The sequence below is a fragment of the Suillus subaureus genome (assembly GCF_016647635.1).
Source record: "Suillus subaureus strain MN1 chromosome Unknown BJ212scaffold_2, whole genome shotgun sequence".
Taxonomy (NCBI): Eukaryota; Fungi; Basidiomycota; class Agaricomycetes; order Boletales; family Suillaceae; genus Suillus; species Suillus subaureus.
In genome coordinates, this window is record NW_024538558.1 from 1,033,013 (window position 1) to 1,047,729 (window position 14,717).

General features: G+C 47.6%; 6 protein-coding genes across 6 annotated transcripts; 2 read left to right on the top strand and 4 right to left on the bottom strand.

Annotated features, from left to right (window-relative positions):
* Window positions 1-9: 9 nt before the first annotated feature.
* On the bottom strand, window positions 10-3,431 carry BJ212DRAFT_1259916 (uncharacterized protein; the record flags this gene model as incomplete). The annotated part of the gene is made up of 15 exons (XM_041330067.1): window positions 10-419; window positions 471-538; window positions 589-655; window positions 708-914; window positions 971-1,251; window positions 1,307-1,439; window positions 1,494-1,565; window positions 1,613-1,717; window positions 1,767-1,900; window positions 1,955-2,009; window positions 2,060-2,186; window positions 2,239-2,995; window positions 3,050-3,186; window positions 3,249-3,256; window positions 3,314-3,431. 15 exons carry the CDS (start codon window positions 3,429-3,431, stop codon window positions 10-12), a joined length of 2,679 nt encoding a protein of 892 aa, XP_041199007.1.
* Window positions 3,432-4,559: 1,128 nt separating this feature from the next.
* BJ212DRAFT_1295124 (uncharacterized protein) lies at window positions 4,560-5,203 on the bottom strand (the record flags this gene model as incomplete). The annotated part of the gene is made up of 2 exons (XM_041332288.1): window positions 4,560-4,974; window positions 5,034-5,203. 2 exons carry the CDS (start codon window positions 5,201-5,203, stop codon window positions 4,560-4,562), a joined length of 585 nt encoding a protein of 194 aa, XP_041199008.1.
* Window positions 5,204-5,624: 421 nt separating this feature from the next.
* BJ212DRAFT_1315960 (TB2/DP1, HVA22 family-domain-containing protein) lies at window positions 5,625-6,740 on the top strand. The gene is made up of 5 exons (XM_041334176.1): window positions 5,625-5,688; window positions 5,759-5,833; window positions 5,893-6,042; window positions 6,102-6,165; window positions 6,216-6,740. Exons 2-5 carry the CDS (start codon window positions 5,802-5,804, stop codon window positions 6,588-6,590), a joined length of 621 nt encoding a protein of 206 aa, XP_041199009.1. The 5' UTR covers window positions 5,625-5,688; window positions 5,759-5,801; the 3' UTR covers window positions 6,591-6,740.
* Window positions 6,741-11,017, bottom strand: BJ212DRAFT_1315964 (exocyst complex component Sec3-domain-containing protein). Its single transcript, XM_041334177.1, has 16 exons — window positions 10,750-11,017; window positions 10,590-10,702; window positions 10,373-10,538; window positions 9,457-10,322; window positions 9,276-9,401; window positions 9,120-9,221; window positions 8,938-9,070; window positions 8,788-8,888; window positions 8,575-8,736; window positions 8,420-8,525; window positions 8,232-8,371; window positions 7,919-8,184; window positions 7,737-7,866; window positions 7,423-7,687; window positions 7,228-7,373; window positions 6,741-7,170 (listed from the first exon to the last, which is right to left on the bottom strand). Exons 1-16 carry the CDS (start codon window positions 10,907-10,909, stop codon window positions 6,784-6,786), a joined length of 3,369 nt encoding a protein of 1,122 aa, XP_041199010.1. The 5' UTR covers window positions 10,910-11,017; the 3' UTR covers window positions 6,741-6,783.
* A 608-nt stretch (window positions 11,018-11,625) lies between these two features.
* Window positions 11,626-12,359, top strand: BJ212DRAFT_1259407 (uncharacterized protein; the record flags this gene model as incomplete). Its single annotated transcript, XM_041330019.1, has 2 exons — window positions 11,626-11,996; window positions 12,050-12,359. 2 exons carry the CDS (start codon window positions 11,626-11,628, stop codon window positions 12,357-12,359), a joined length of 681 nt encoding a protein of 226 aa, XP_041199011.1.
* Window positions 12,360-12,539: 180 nt separating this feature from the next.
* BJ212DRAFT_1259953 (glycosyltransferase family 21 protein) lies at window positions 12,540-14,047 on the bottom strand (the record flags this gene model as incomplete). Its single annotated transcript, XM_041330069.1, has 3 exons — window positions 12,540-13,564; window positions 13,616-13,869; window positions 13,929-14,047. 3 exons carry the CDS (start codon window positions 14,045-14,047, stop codon window positions 12,540-12,542), a joined length of 1,398 nt encoding a protein of 465 aa, XP_041199012.1.
* Between the last annotated feature and the right edge of the window lie 670 nt (window positions 14,048-14,717).

Below are 14,717 nucleotides of genomic sequence, written 5' to 3' on the forward strand. Positions count from 1 at the left end.
CAAGAACTACTACCAGATCTGAGGGGCAGGAGGTAGGTAGTCAGCAGGCAGCAAGAATGCATCCATGCCTTGCTGGGAAAATGAGTTACCACCCAGGCTCTGATCAGAAATCCACACTGGAAGTTGTTCGTTCGACGTCATTTCAAAGCCACGCCAGATGTTATCGACCTCGACGGTCTGCTGCGGCATCATGCCCATTTGCATCTGCTGCATGACTTCAGGACTCGAATATGCAATATCATACTTTTGAGCAAAATTCTCGGGGCTCATGTGCACATTCTGCTGCATGTCAATCACCATGGACATGTTTCGAGGAGGCTCCCTAGGTATCTTGGGGGAGCGGGAGCTTGATGCCGTCTTACGCCTCTTCGCTCTTTTCAGCATCAGCTGAAGCGTGATGGCATAGCGCTTGCCAGGGACTGCCAAAGCAGTTGACGAGTGTGTCTATAGCAAGATGCAACAGGACTCACTTTGAGACATTAAACCTGCGAGACGTTCGACCTGCGACCGTATTTCTTGCATATCACAATCAGTCGGGCTGAGACGTTGTGAGTACATTATTCACCGCCTGCAGCGCGCGTAACTTACAAAAGACGTGCTAACCGCAGCAAGAACGATGCTGCAAATGTTGCAGTTGCATGTGTATAGTGAACGGCTATTTCATGCCAGTTTAGGGATCCTGAAACAATAAAATAACGGGAGCCAACCATATTTCATGCCTTCGCTATACGATGGCGAGTTGACTGTGATTTCAAGGCCCTGGCGAGCAGTGCGTATTGAACGTATTGCCAATTCTCTTTGGGCGGCTGGCATCTTCTCGACATCCTCTGGGCCATTAATACCACGTAAGGCAGTTGCATTGTGGAACAGCTCTGCGTGGAGTTGTTGGATCTGCAAACTTTGTCGGTAAAACGCTTGACGAAGAGTCAGCAGGGTATGCAGGGAGTGGTTCCTGACGGTTGAATCGCACCTGCATCTTCATATTTCTGCGAAAAAGCCTGATCCCAAGTTTTATACCAATTTCGGAACTCAGAGTCAGCTTGTTGAATGACTGCAAAAGTGACTTCGTCGACAGCTCGTTCAAAAGGCGACAGCTTGTTGTGGACTCTTTCGCGGATAGCCATAAGTTCAACAGTCGAAACCAAGCGCATATCATCCTCAATTGCTAAAGGGTGCTGTAGAAGCAAACGGCACTGCCATATGCTTTCATCATCCTTTAAAATTGCTGGACGTCCTGTGCCATAGGATAATCTTTGATATGTAATCAGTGATCGGAAAATGCGCTTAAAGCCGTCCGTAAACGCACTGATGTTCGAAGAGATACAGGCAAAACCAAGTTCGGGATGCAACAACGAGGTCGCGATCTTCCGAACCGTCAATGGTGGTTTTAGTTTTGCTTTGCATTCGCCTCAGAAGTTTGGGCCAAGCTTTGTGAAGTGCTAAAAATAATAAAACACTCAGATTTTTTTTTTTGCAGTGAATGTTCTACTCACACAGTTCCATGGCCATGCGAACAGCGTGGCCGCCACTGAGCCAACCATTATCCGACCACCCGGAAACAAGAACTTTCAAATGATTAATCCAACTTGGATGTCACAGAAAGCACACTCACTCATCGCTTGCACGGCTTCTACGCGGCTTACCGGAGCAAACAGTGTGGCGCACGAAATATTTTGCACTGCTTCCAAACATCGGGTGTAAGTCTCGCTTGCATTCCCTGATGGATAATGAGATAAGCTGATAACAAAATAATGTCAGCAAGTCACCTCCGCCGTCCCTCACGCGGGCAGCAACTGTACAGATGGCATCGACAGCGAACGGTGACCGCTCATGGAGCCCGTCGAAAGTGTCAACTTGGCAATCGAATACTGGGAGAAAGGTGGAACATCCGGCATAAAATCTGTATGACGGCATTGGTACGCAGCATGAAGAAAAGAGGCTAAAATAAAACCACATTCTGAACAGTTCACGGGCTTCTTGCTCCGAAATGATGTTTGTTGTGACAACTGCTCATTTAAATGTTGAGAATCAGTTGTGCAAGTGGATAAGAAAACGCTACCATCCGGGAAAGTCAAACCACGGGAAGACCGATGACGAATCTTTCTCCTCTTCATTGGCCTAGATTTTCGCTCGGGGGAAGGCGTTCTGGTCCTGCTCTGTGGTTCACTACTTCCTTCGCCATTTTCCTATATGATACGGGTTCACGCGCAGTGAGTGTGAAACGGTAAAATCACTGACCTTGGCAGCTCGCTCAATAGCTACATCGGCTAGACCTCTCAGAACTTCCCATGGTGCTACCAGGCCAGAGGCTGGTAGTTCTCCATTGTCGTCATCAATATCCGTGGAGTCCGCGCTGGTAGGATTGGACGAGGATGGGGCGGTACGTTTAGATCCCGAAGGTGACTGCACATTGTGGCCACGCTGCATTTGCCTTTGTTGATGTGAATCATGACGGCCAGGTATAGATACTTGTGAGGCTGTACGACCGATCGCTTGTAACGTGGAAAATGGGGGTAGAACTTGTCCAGAAGGGGAATAACCATATGATTGGGTCGGTGAAGTCGGATTGGTATGTGAGGGCGGAAGTTGTGGTGGGTGGTACTCTCCATGACCAGGAGATTGTCCAACCGATACCAATGCACCTTGGGATACAGCATTTCTCGAATGACGCGGTGGGGCGTTTAACATAGGTGGAAGAGATCCATGGTTGAGATTGGGGTGATAGGCTGTGGGTGTGGTAGGGCCAGCCTGTACGCTGTGAATACCTGGATCGCTCACATGGGCCCCATTCGGGCCAGAAGACATTGGGGGAGATCCCATGGACTGTATTGTTGGTGACTGTGTATTATACGGCGCCTGTGAGAACGTCGAGGGAGAGCGGTTATTATACGGCGTAGCGCCTCGAAGGTGACCAACGATCTCGAGAAGAGTATTCTGTATCGAAGATTGAGTGAAACGTATCTCAGCAACATGAGCTTCTAGACTTCGTATACGCCTGTAATACTGTAAGTAAAAGATTATGACATGTCATAGAGCCAAGTTGACTGACTCAAGTCCTGCCTCGCCCGTGAGAGTTGCTTCTCTGGTGGGCTTTTCGAATAGACAATCAAGTCCTGCATGACGACAACGTCTACATGGTGGATTATCTGCACCCTCGCAGCGCATCTTCTGCTTCCGACAAGCATTCTGTTCATTTAATGGCGTAAGTGAGCATGCATCGGGAACTTGGAAAGCCGGAGCGTGCTCACACAAGCGCCTGTATCGGGGCAGTCAGTAGGGAGATCTCATACATGAAGAACTTAATGGAACATACGGGGGACACGATTAAGGGTCTTCACGACTGGCTTAACATCCCGCTTGTCATTAGCCTTGTCAAAATCGTCATCATGCTTCTTGTGAAGTACAGAGTTAGCACTTGAGGCAGGATCCATGATTGATGCGTGTAGTGGAGTATTGTACAGACTGATTCAATGCCAAGATATTAGATAGAGAAAGCGTTCAGGTAGAAAGCGATACCGAACCGAACACGTACGTTCAGCCTTGCCACATGCGACGTTGTTCAACTTCATCTACTAGTAGTACGATATCGACACTGACAGCAAATAAAAATAAATAGTAAAATCTAAATATAAAAGATAATTTCAATACAAAATCAATTCTGTAAACGGACAAAATGTCCTTCGAAGAGGTTACTCCCCACGAGTCCCTACGAGTCCCCACGACCATGGCAGCCATATCTGCTATCATCCCCATGCCACCCTTTTTAACTCCCCTTTACTATCATCGTTCCAATGGCAATTGACTCATTGACCGTGCGCCCTGCATCCATCATATCATTGAAATATCGCCTCTTCAGGTCAATCAGTTTAGTTTTCAAACGAACATGTCCAACTGTGGACAGTAGGCTATAATTGGCCGCTTCTGATATCGTTGGAAACTCCCCCCTCACGTATCTATGCAGTCAAGGCTGCGCCCTGGTCAACTTCGTTGATTGGAGTCACCCTACTTGTGCTCCTCCCGAATTTGATACCCTGGAACGCGGCAGTAAGCTTCTATCAGCTCCTACTACAGCGACCAGCTGGATGTTGCCCGTAGTACCAGTGTGTCCTGCTGCAATCATACTCATTTATGTGATTTTTACCATGGATAGTTTTCTGGCAACTTGTGAGAACTTTACTCAATTTCAGAGGGCCTTTTCGAGTTCTGCCAGCAGTCGGTGAGTCCGAGGTTTTACCACGGTGCTCCAAAGTTCGGAGCCAGTAATCGTTGGTTCATTTCCGATGTCAAGACTTCCATAAACCAGCAGCGGATAATCGGAGGACCGCTAGAATCTCTCAAATGAGAATTTTTATCACTGACCCTATGGTGGGCTGTGATCTTTTACGTGCTAGAAGATGGTGAGCTGCCTCACTGCAGTGCATGATGCTTACTGGGGCCAATATAAGTACATCACATTTATGTTGGGTATCAATTACAAGTAATCATCATATAGCGGCTATATAGCGCTGATCGGATAGCCGCGTAGGGGCCAGTCAAACGCTTGAAAACACGTCACTTTGTCATTTTTGGGGAGGATGAACGATGATTCGTCGCTTGAGGTTGCTCAGAATGAACGCCGCATTGACTTCCTCTCGTGTCATCTTAGCCATGGCCAAGACACAGGCGCGGGTTTCTTGCTCGATGAACTGCAGATCGACTTCCTTGGGTGACATTTCTGCCATCGTCGCTACACAGGCGCGGGCTTCTTGATAAAGAGCTTCTTGGTCCTGATCCCCTTGGTCTAGGGCACTTTGGGCATCACCCGACTCGTGCTCGCCATCGTCGACATCCGAATCGGTCATGGCATCGGTATCATCAATGTTCATATTCCAGCAGCATTCTGATAGAGGGAACAGCATCTGCGATGAATTCCGTTGTAGTCTAGCCTCTTTGGCGCGCCGATTATTGAACCAGTTCCTAACTCTCTGGACTGGACTATGGAATCCATTTGGTCAGCTTGGGTAACCGCGCTATGTGAAGGCATCCAAACTCACATATCAATCGCCTCGGCCAGTAATTCGACATCATCCTTCGTAGGGCGATCATTTTTGGCATAATAAGGGTTAAGGATGTTAAGCTGCTCATTTGTCATACATTTCCTCTTGGGAGTATTTTCGACCTCATAGGGAGAAGTACGATGAGACCTTTCACTTTGAGATTTCATAGTGATGACTTGAGCTTTCTTGGAAGACGTTGCCTGTATTCTCGTGGCTGGAGGTGATACCAAACGGTTTCCTTCGTGTAGGGTATATATACTATCAATCAAGCTACCTGTGGATTGTGGCCCACCGCTATGGAGATGTGGATATTGGACAGTCCACTGCTGCTTAGTCCCTGTCATCCTGATAGAACAATGACCCCGGTTGCTTTGTGTATTCTTTGGCTGCAACTAGCAGGGTGGAGGACGGACAATTGTAGCACATGTGGACACAATATTTGGTTTCGCATGTATGTGAGGACGTCGAGGCAGACCTGAATCGAGTCCAAGTCCGCAAACTACTCCAACTAAAAGGGGCGATATTACATAAAGCCGTGTATAATTCAACTCCGTGGCGTTTGAGTACGTGGCCGCAGTACTGGCTGGTAGTGCTTCTGATCCTGATACACGCACTCAACCCATCTTGTCTTGTTTCTGATATCGCAACACCTGTCAGTACAAGCCACTATCATATCTTCTGTTCAGTGATTATAATCTATTCTGACAACAGTTTGTGATTAGTATCGTCGTCGACCACCGTTCGAAGTTTGGAGAGGAATTCATAATGTTAATGTCTATGGTGTCCCATCTGCTTTGGTGATGATATCTGTCGACTCATCATGGCCACAAATACACTGACTATACTTCCATTTCAGTGCGTGGTTCGCGTTCCTACTGCCAAGCTATTCTACCTACAAGGCGCTCTCCTCTCCTTTGTCCGGTGAACTTCAGAGCCTTTCAATGTATTGGGCTGTCGTTGGAGCTTTTATTGCGATCGAGTCGACCATAGGCCCATTCGTATCATGGTTAGTTTTCAAATGTTCCATCTCGTTTCAATATTATTCACCCCTATCTGGTGTATAAGGCTGCCATTTTATTGGGAAACACGAACCCTTTTCTTGCTTTACCTATCTCTCCCGCAAATCCAGGTCCGTAGTCGTCTTCTGCTGTACTTATCTAGGTTTTCACAAAAAGACAGGGTTCGACGTACATCTACAAAACCTACCTTGAACCATTCTGCTCCAAGAATGAGGCAGAGTTGGATTCCAGCATTGCTTCTGCTCAGAACAACGTCCTTGGTTTCCTTCAGTCGCGCATTTCTATGCTCATTGACCTCTTGTGGACCATCTTGAACAAGACTCCCATCACTAAACAACCTCAAGCTGCAAGGGAAGGCCAACCTGTACAACAGCCCTACTCCCTTGAATCGGTGAAGGGGCTTTGGACGTCTTATGGTCCTACCATTATGGGAGCATTACCAAAGTCTTCCACGAAACCTAGTTCCTCTCCCGATACTGTTGCGAAGCAGGCTACATATGCCAGTGGTGCTGACGTCAATCATGAAGACTCCTGAGGCACGCTCAGAATCCACCTTAAATCCATTTTGTTGAGGTATTTCTATCAAAACTCATCGAAGCACGGATATTCGTTTTTTATTTCTTATTCTATCATTTCAACAAGAATGGGTGGTATGTGTATAAGGTAGACTGTGCGTACTATACAATGTGCATTCAATGTGAGGTTCGTTATTAGTACTGCAAAATAAGTTATGATCCAAGCCTGTGACGCCTGAAGGACGTCTCAACATCGGCACTAGTGTATTCCAATGAGACGCCACTATCCGCATAACATTGTGAGATCCGCTTGTTGAAGTTCTCTGTCATTCTTTGCAGTTCCTCTTCACAAGCTTTCCACACGCCGACCATGACCGTGCCAGGAGTAATGCCGCTGCTTTCTTCCTTCGTCGCCTTCTCTTCAGCTTCAGTAAAATGCTTCTCGACGCGCTTGAATAAGGCATCAAGATGTTTGCGGATGTCTTTGCCATCGAACTCCTTGACAACTTTCTTCAGCGAAGATCTGTTGTAGTTGCTGTTCTTTGAAACTTCGGTCGGGGCAGTAGTCGTGAGCAACCGTTCGATGCCGTCGAAATAGTCCTGTGTGGAAGACAAAAATCAGAAAGTGGTGACGAATAAGAATACAACTGCACATACGGTGATCTTTGCAAAAGGTCGTCTGAGGATAATTTTGACATAGGCATTCAGATTCTCATTGTAAATCGTCTCCGCTTGTTTCAGGAACCCAGAAACCGAGCCTACATCCAGCTGGGACATTTCCGCAACGAAGTAATGCATATTCTCTGCAAGCCGACTTTTAACAAACGATCGCAAGTATACCAGCTCACTTACCAACAAGCAGCACGTGATAATTGAGCTGGCCTTTGTCTTCATCGTCACCGTCTAGGGTAGCCATGTGCTTAAGACATTCAAACATACTGTGCACAATCTTTTCATAAGCGAGATCAACATTGGCTCTGATCTCCAAACCATCCGCGCCAATTAGTTGTTGTTCGATGCGACCGACATAGATCGGGAAGTATTTCACGAAATGAGCGACCCCCTTCCGTTTCTTGCTCGTGAGCTTAGTCTCCTCGATCATCTTGATTTGTTGGTTCTGTAAACTTGTCGTGAACAGCAATTCAATCACAGAGACAACGGCTTACGATATGGCGATCGAAGGTTCCCTTGAGCCTAGTATGCTGCTTTTCCAGCATTTGCAGAAAGAACGCATTGTCACGCTCATCCGCATCTGCTACAAAGCGCTCTAAGCAGACCACGACTCCGACTACCTGCCTATCGGCGGAGTGAGCAAAGCTTCTCCACGGGAAAATCATGCAACACGTACAGCGTATCTTTGGCAATAGCGGAATCAATCCATTGCTTCAGCTCGGCAGGTAAAAAGCCGAAAATCAAGTCCATGGCACCGCGTGCGAGTTTCATGGTTGTTTGGCTCAAGCCGGCACTTCGTGCAGCTTGTCGCCTGAAGTAATTGTCCAGCCCAGCGTAATCAGCAAACGTAAGACCAGCATCATTAATTTGCAGAAAATCTGCAATGAAGTCACCCTCCCGGTAGACTTGAGGGGCAATTTGCTCCAAAATAAGACCCAGAGCCTGATACTATTGTGAGTCAAGACTAGCTGAATCAAAGATAAGCGCACCTCTGGTGCACGATACTCTTCGTCCGTCTGCCTTTCCCTGTCTTTATTTCGATCCTTTCGTCCCTCGATAGGCGAACGGACTATGGTTCCAGCGCGACGAATTGATGCCTTTTGGCTATTTTCATTGGTTGACCCAAAGTCTATGTCATTATGAGCCAAACAACTGCTTAAAAGGGCCGATCACAAACTCTGGTCAGCATCTTCGTCTGGTGTCTTCTTCAGCAGTCCTGCGTAAATAGAGAGTAAACTCCCCATCTGTTTTTTGTGAAGTTCACTGGTGGTGGAGAAGTATGCCTTGAGATAGATCCGTCAATGGGAGTTGTAGGCACTGAAATCCACTTACTCCACAGAATCTTGAATATATACTCTCATCCATCTCCTTCAGGTAGAGAAGTAGTCCTGCATAACGACCGAGGTATGCCTCCATGCCTTGATGATTTTTGATAACCGGACGTCCTCGTCCAGGCTTGGTAATCCCATTGTTTCCATCCAGGATAATCTCCGCCTACACACGGAATATAAGTATCACATTCATGACCACAGATAAACAGTTCACCTGTGCGACAGACATGATTGATAGATAGTCATAGACACGTTTGCAAAACTGTGCATTGTGGGTCCTGTATTCGTCTAATCGCTCCATGGTAGCAGCCATGTCTGCGAACAATGAAACCCTGGGAAGAAACGCCAAAAGGTACAAACATACCGGTGTCTTGACCAGCTTGGAGAGCCTTATAAAGTTCTGTGGCCGCTGTCTCCAATTTCTGTATCCCAGATGCCTTTTCGAGGGATTCCTGAGTAAGTGTCACCAGTACTTCACGGTCTACTTGGACAGTTTGCTGTCCTGGCATCAGTATGGCGTGTGATGGCAGATTCGGAAGAACGTACAAGGAGATTCTCGAGCTCGCTCAGCAAAGCACGTTGATTCTGTGTCTGAACCTGTAAGCCGCGCCGCTGAGATTGTATGAATGAGATATCATCCCCGACGGCCTGCGGTTAGACATTTTAGTGTGCAATACAGCCAGTTTGATGACAAGGTCTAACGTTCAAATGAATTTTGTATGATGAAATTAAGCTGTCCATTGCATCGACTTCAGTGATAGCTTCTTCCAGCAAATTCATGACTAGGGCCACACGATCATCGGACTCCACGAAGGAGTGTATATTGGCCTGGAATGCGAGTCAGTGGTTAAGAAACACGAGGCTTCTCGGGTGCCTGGTTCACCTTCTCAAGGGCTATCAACTCGTCTAGCAGACGGGCCTCAACCAAGTCTGCTGCCCCCTTTGCGTTCTTTTTCCCAAAAAGGTCATCGCTGGCCCACTCAAATCCCTCTAGCATCTCCTCTACACTCGCCATTGTAGCCTGCGAGGTCTCCTCTTCACCTGCACTCCCATCCTCTGGGTAATCTCCTGCTACAAGCCTATCCAAAGCAGCTTGATTTAGAGGGTCAAAGAATGATACTCGGTTGTTATGCTCCCGGCGAGGTTGCAGAGGCTCTGGGGTAGGCATGGATTTGCTTGAAGGCAGCTTTTGAGATCGAACAGAAATCGGGGACTCTGATCGAGGAAGCTGGGCGACTGTTGGAGTGGCTGAAAGCGGACTCGACGCGTGAACAAATTCAGCAGAGGGACGAGATACAGCAAAAGGGTAAATTTCTTTGGGAGTGCGTAGAGGCGACGAAGAGAGAGGTGCACGGGTCGGTACGAGGTTCGTTGGCAGGCCATTCGATGAGGGGTTTGGGGGCGGCGTCGCGTTTGATGGACGGCGAATAACTCGCGGTCGAAGTGAACTTGGTAGACCGGATTGAACGGTCTGCGGTTGCACTTGTAACTGAGAGGCTGGTGGTGGGGAAGGGGGTCGGATCACGCCCGAGCCGGAATTATTCTGAGGTAGATTACTAATATTGGAACCAGCAGGAGAAGAAGGTCTTGCAACTTGAGTGCGAGGAGGGAGCTCCGTACGCATGCCTGGCTGTGGTGTCCCCGCTCGCGAAGCCGCAGCTTGTCGTCTTGCTGGCCCAGTAGTTATGTTTGAGTCAGTTTGCGGTGCTTGAGTGACCAGAGTTTCCGAGGATTGAGAGAATACATTGGCTGATAATAAGGATCAATAGCAAGCGTGCATGAGGAGCGCGTTATCTTACCAGGACCTGGCTCATTTTGTCGCACTCCAACTAGATGGAGCGTACTAGTGCCATTTGTGACAAGGTAAAACAGTTTCACTGCCGCGGAAATGAAATTTGCTTGATCAAGATGGTTTTCTGTCTGCCATTTATATGTACGAGCCAATGTGATATTGAAGGATGCTGGCTGCATAAGTGTCAGCTGTGTGATTGCGCTTATCCCTATGCTTATACGTACATTCAAAACTTCTATACCACGCAACTCGGAAAGTTTCCATGTCTTCCCTACGGAGAATGAACCGTTTGTATTAAGCTTTGACTTGTGAAGGAAACCAGTTCCATCGCTACCCTCTGAAGAACTGTTTGAGTAATCCATAAGACAGATGATGATAACATACGTGACAGCAAGATATAGCGAGGCTTTTTACCAGAGTCTTCTCCTGCATCCTCCCATATTTTTATGTGTCCAACGTATGTCTCTTGAATCGCAGCACCTGAGTTGCGCTTATCAAATACTGATGCGATTATGCGTTGCTTTGTGTGATCATGATCAGACATTGTTATAAGTTGTTGCCAGAGCCCCTTCGAGGAATTGGCAGACGCTCAGGGCTTCCTCTGATTACCCGAACCTGGTTGTTGTAGTACCTATGTAATTCTTAATTGATATGGGAAAGCGGTTGTTTGGCTTTATTGACCAAAGGCTTCAATAATCCAAAAAAGGACCACACATAAGAGAGTCAAGAAGGCGAGTTCCGGCTACCGACCACCCTTTACTATCGACTTCAGCCAAGAGTAAGGACGTCTGGTCCCCATAGACTTAGCCATACCGGCACCTGTCATAAAAGCAGTAGTCATTCCTTTCTCAATCATTAACGATCTTCCCCCCGAAACAATATCTGGTTTGGACCACTCCCCACAGCGGCACTACAATAAAGAAGGTTTGTCTTACTTGCACCGAACACCAGTGGATCAAGCGTCGGTATTTATTTCAGGCAGGTATCTCTTCATCTATCTCTCGTAAATAACCGAGAAAAGTTCAGCCCTTGTATCCCATACATTACTGCAAATAGATCACTGATGAATACATCACACACAGGCTCGTCTACAACAGCACTCTCAAATTCACCCACTCTGTCTTTCCGTGACGCTCTTTCTTCTTTTGATGGTCAGGAAGATGGATCTGCAGTGGATAGTCCCGTCTCGTCATCTCGTCGCGGGAACCGTCTCTAGATGTCTCAGCAGATGGCATGGATGTGGAGTTTGCAGACCCATCCATGGAGTCCGTCGTACTTTCAGAGGATTCCGTTCCGCGACGTACTTTAAGGAAACGAGTCATAACCAGCAAGGGATCATTGCGATTCAAGCCCGCTTCTGTTTCTGCCATCACAGCACGTCATGGGACTACTTCCGAAGACAACCTCAAGAAGAAAGCATATAAACAAGCATTTTTACAATCTGCGGCCCGTGCTCAAAGCGAGAGAGAAACTAGAGTGCGGGAGCTGAAGAAACGCGCGTTGGCAATCACATCTACCGGAAAGACTCCCGCAACCTCCCGCCAACGCCTCGTAATGCAGATGGTTTATGATGAGATTACCCCGTACCCTGACGAAGCCTGGGTATCCCAGCTGGGCGTCATCATAAACAGGTTTGTTGTCACTGGCTCATTGTTGCCACATCGCCTAATCTTGCCATTTGTAGGGAATACCACCAAGTTAAGAACTGGTTTTCCAATCAACGACAGAAAGATGCCAGGGATTCACGGCAACACACGCCTCAGCCCGCTGCTCCTGCCAGTCTCGAAGCATCTTTATGCAAGATCACATGCGACGGACGTGATTTGCGCTTGCGCACTGCCGCACTGAATTCGTGCGGGGTAGAAGATTGGTCTGATACTTTCTTTGATGAAGTAGTCATGATTTACAATTTCCGTCTTCTCGCAAAGCACAGTCAAGAAGAGGCAATGGCAGCTCTCGTCGAATCTGAGCCTGATGTGGCTATACCCTCATAGCCAACCACTGTCTATCGCCTTTCATCTCATATCATCCCTCACTCTTACTATATGTAGTTGTAATTCTCTCAGACGCTTTCTGTACATTATAATCGTGGGTATACGTACCTGTTATCGTATGGCCGCCGTTAATGATAATCAACAACCAATCACGAGCTAGCTACGAACGAAGTACATGCACTATGTATCTGAATCTGAATGACTGCTTGGCAAAGGCTGATAGTGAGAATCCAGCTGCCTCCACCGGGTAAATAATCTCCTGTGATTACCACCACCCGATGTCCCCTTGACTTCTCCCGCTCGTAATACCTCGTATTTCTTCCCTCTCCAAATTACCTCATTGCCAAGCATGGCCAAGAACCATATTGGCAATGCTAAAAGTTCGCGCAGGCACCATGCAGTGAAGAACCACCATCGTCTGTCTGCTGGAAGAGGATGACCAGCGAGTGACTCGTAAACATCTAAATCTACCCAAAGCCAGGCTGCGTGGTGAACCACAAGAAAAAGCCATATTGGAATACCAAAAAGATACCGCAAACTTGCAGCAGCAATGGAACTAGCCATAAGATTTTCGGTAAAGGGCTCCATGATTGTTGCCGCAAGAGTCATGTGCTTGCGTACACGAATCCAGCGCACACGTCTCCACACGTAGTCCGATAAAGACATTTTCCCGATTGCGTTATGCGCCACGTCACATGACAAATCGTGGCGGAGATCCAGCTCGTGCCATAAAGCACTGGCAATCATGTTATCTTCGGCCAAGAATTTCCCAAACGCAGCAAGGCCATGGGTACAGTCTTGGTCATCGTTTGATTCTGTGTGCGCTCGAGGCTTCAATGAACCGTTTACTCGCTCCAGATCAGAGCGCCGGTAGAGGTTTGATTTTCCAACAACGCAAGATTCGATAGACACAGTGTTGATTGCGAGATACATCTTCGCATGATTGGTATTGAGGAATGCCTCCTCAATTCTTGAACCGAGAAACCCTTCTGGAGCAGATACACATGGGACGTGATGGATGAGCGCAACGCGCCTCTTGGGAGGTCTTGTGTGCGTGGGTGACTCCAGTAGGTCAACGGAGCGCGCAAGTGTCCCAGGTGCAATGGAGACACCCGAATCGATAACCCAGAGAATGTCGTGGATAGCTTCACGATATGAACGAATGAGGTTGTTTACTTTCGGGTTGACCCCCACCACTTCTTCACCTGAATTGCTTTCTTCAGCCGAGTCGTCAACATTGCTCACTATAGACTGACCTATTATTATCCTGGCAGAAATATTGGGGTATTTAGAGATGAGATCTCTCGCAATTGGAAGAGCTTGATCTTGTTCATCAGCGACAGACAATATGATTTCGAAGTTGGGATATTCTTGCGCGAACGTAGACTCAAGGTTCTCGTATAAGTTGGCATCCAGGCCTTTCAGTGGTCGTAGAATAGATACACCAGGGATAGAACCTGGTGGCGCCGTTGCAAGTGGAGACCGCGGTCGCATGCGGTACCTTCTCCGGCTGTCACAGTGGCAAAGCCCTTAAGTGACGGTTGTCGTTCGAGTAACACAGTTGCTCACCCTGTTCTGCATCCCAGGAGACCAATACTCCATAAAACTACATACCACACGAGCCCGATGGTAGCAAAGATAAAAGGAAAGAATGAGGGACTCTGGTCAAGCTCCAGCTGAGTCTCCATCGGTCTACCATCGGTTACGGTCTACTACTCATTCGTGATGGCCCACTATTTCGTGAGTCACACTCATGTCACGAAAAGTCACGAAAGTCACACTGGCCGAATCTCAGCAGACTTCATGAATCATGAAAATTTGAATCATGAACCAGGCACATGCAGACCCAGGCAGGCCCTTGCTCCGGTCTTGAGAGTTTGTCGCGCCGCCTGTCAAATGCAAGTAGCAGTGCAGGAGCTCGAAAGATTCCTGCAGCTACCGAAGTATGCTTGTATATCATACTGGTAGGTGCCATTTGCGACCCGTCAGCGAGTACTTGCAGCCAAGATCCTGGGCTCATACTCGGGGTCGTTAGACTACACCAAGCTTGACGATGAAGCCATCTCAGCGCTCAAGCGCTCACTGGTGCTACTCACGAACTAAAAAATCGAATGTCCAACGTTGCAACGTCGGCAGCAACGGAAGGTAAGTCACGGCGGTGTCACACAGAAAACATGATCTCTACCAGATTTATTTTGCTTCACTTGGAATATGCTAGTATAGTATGCAGAATATGATCAGTATGTCTAAGCAATCACTGTAAGATTGAGTGCTGTGGACGAAAATCACGAAATGCAGGTCTGTGCATCAGAGAATTCGTGAGTCTACCCAGGGTGCTTTACGTTGATTGCGGTGGTT

Coding starts and splice junctions, on each gene's coding strand:
- BJ212DRAFT_1315960 (XM_041334176.1), top strand. CDS start 5,802: ATGTTAATGTCTATGGTGTCCCATCTGCTTTG. Junction 5,834..5,892: donor ATGGTGTCCCATCTGCTTTG/GTGATGATATCT, acceptor CTTCCATTTCAG/TGCGTGGTTCGCGTTCCTAC. Junction 6,166..6,215: donor TATCTCTCCCGCAAATCCAG/GTCCGTAGTCGT, acceptor ACAAAAAGACAG/GGTTCGACGTACATCTACAA.
- BJ212DRAFT_1315964 (XM_041334177.1), bottom strand. CDS start 10,909: ATGTCTGATCATGATCACACAAAGCAACGCATAATCGCATCAGTATTT. Junction 9,071..9,119: donor GCGAGCTCGAGAATCTCCTT/GTACGTTCTTCC, acceptor ATGCCAGGACAG/CAAACTGTCCAAGTAGACCG. Junction 7,688..7,736: donor GAACCTTCGATCGCCATATC/GTAAGCCGTTGT, acceptor ACAAGTTTACAG/AACCAACAAATCAAGATGAT.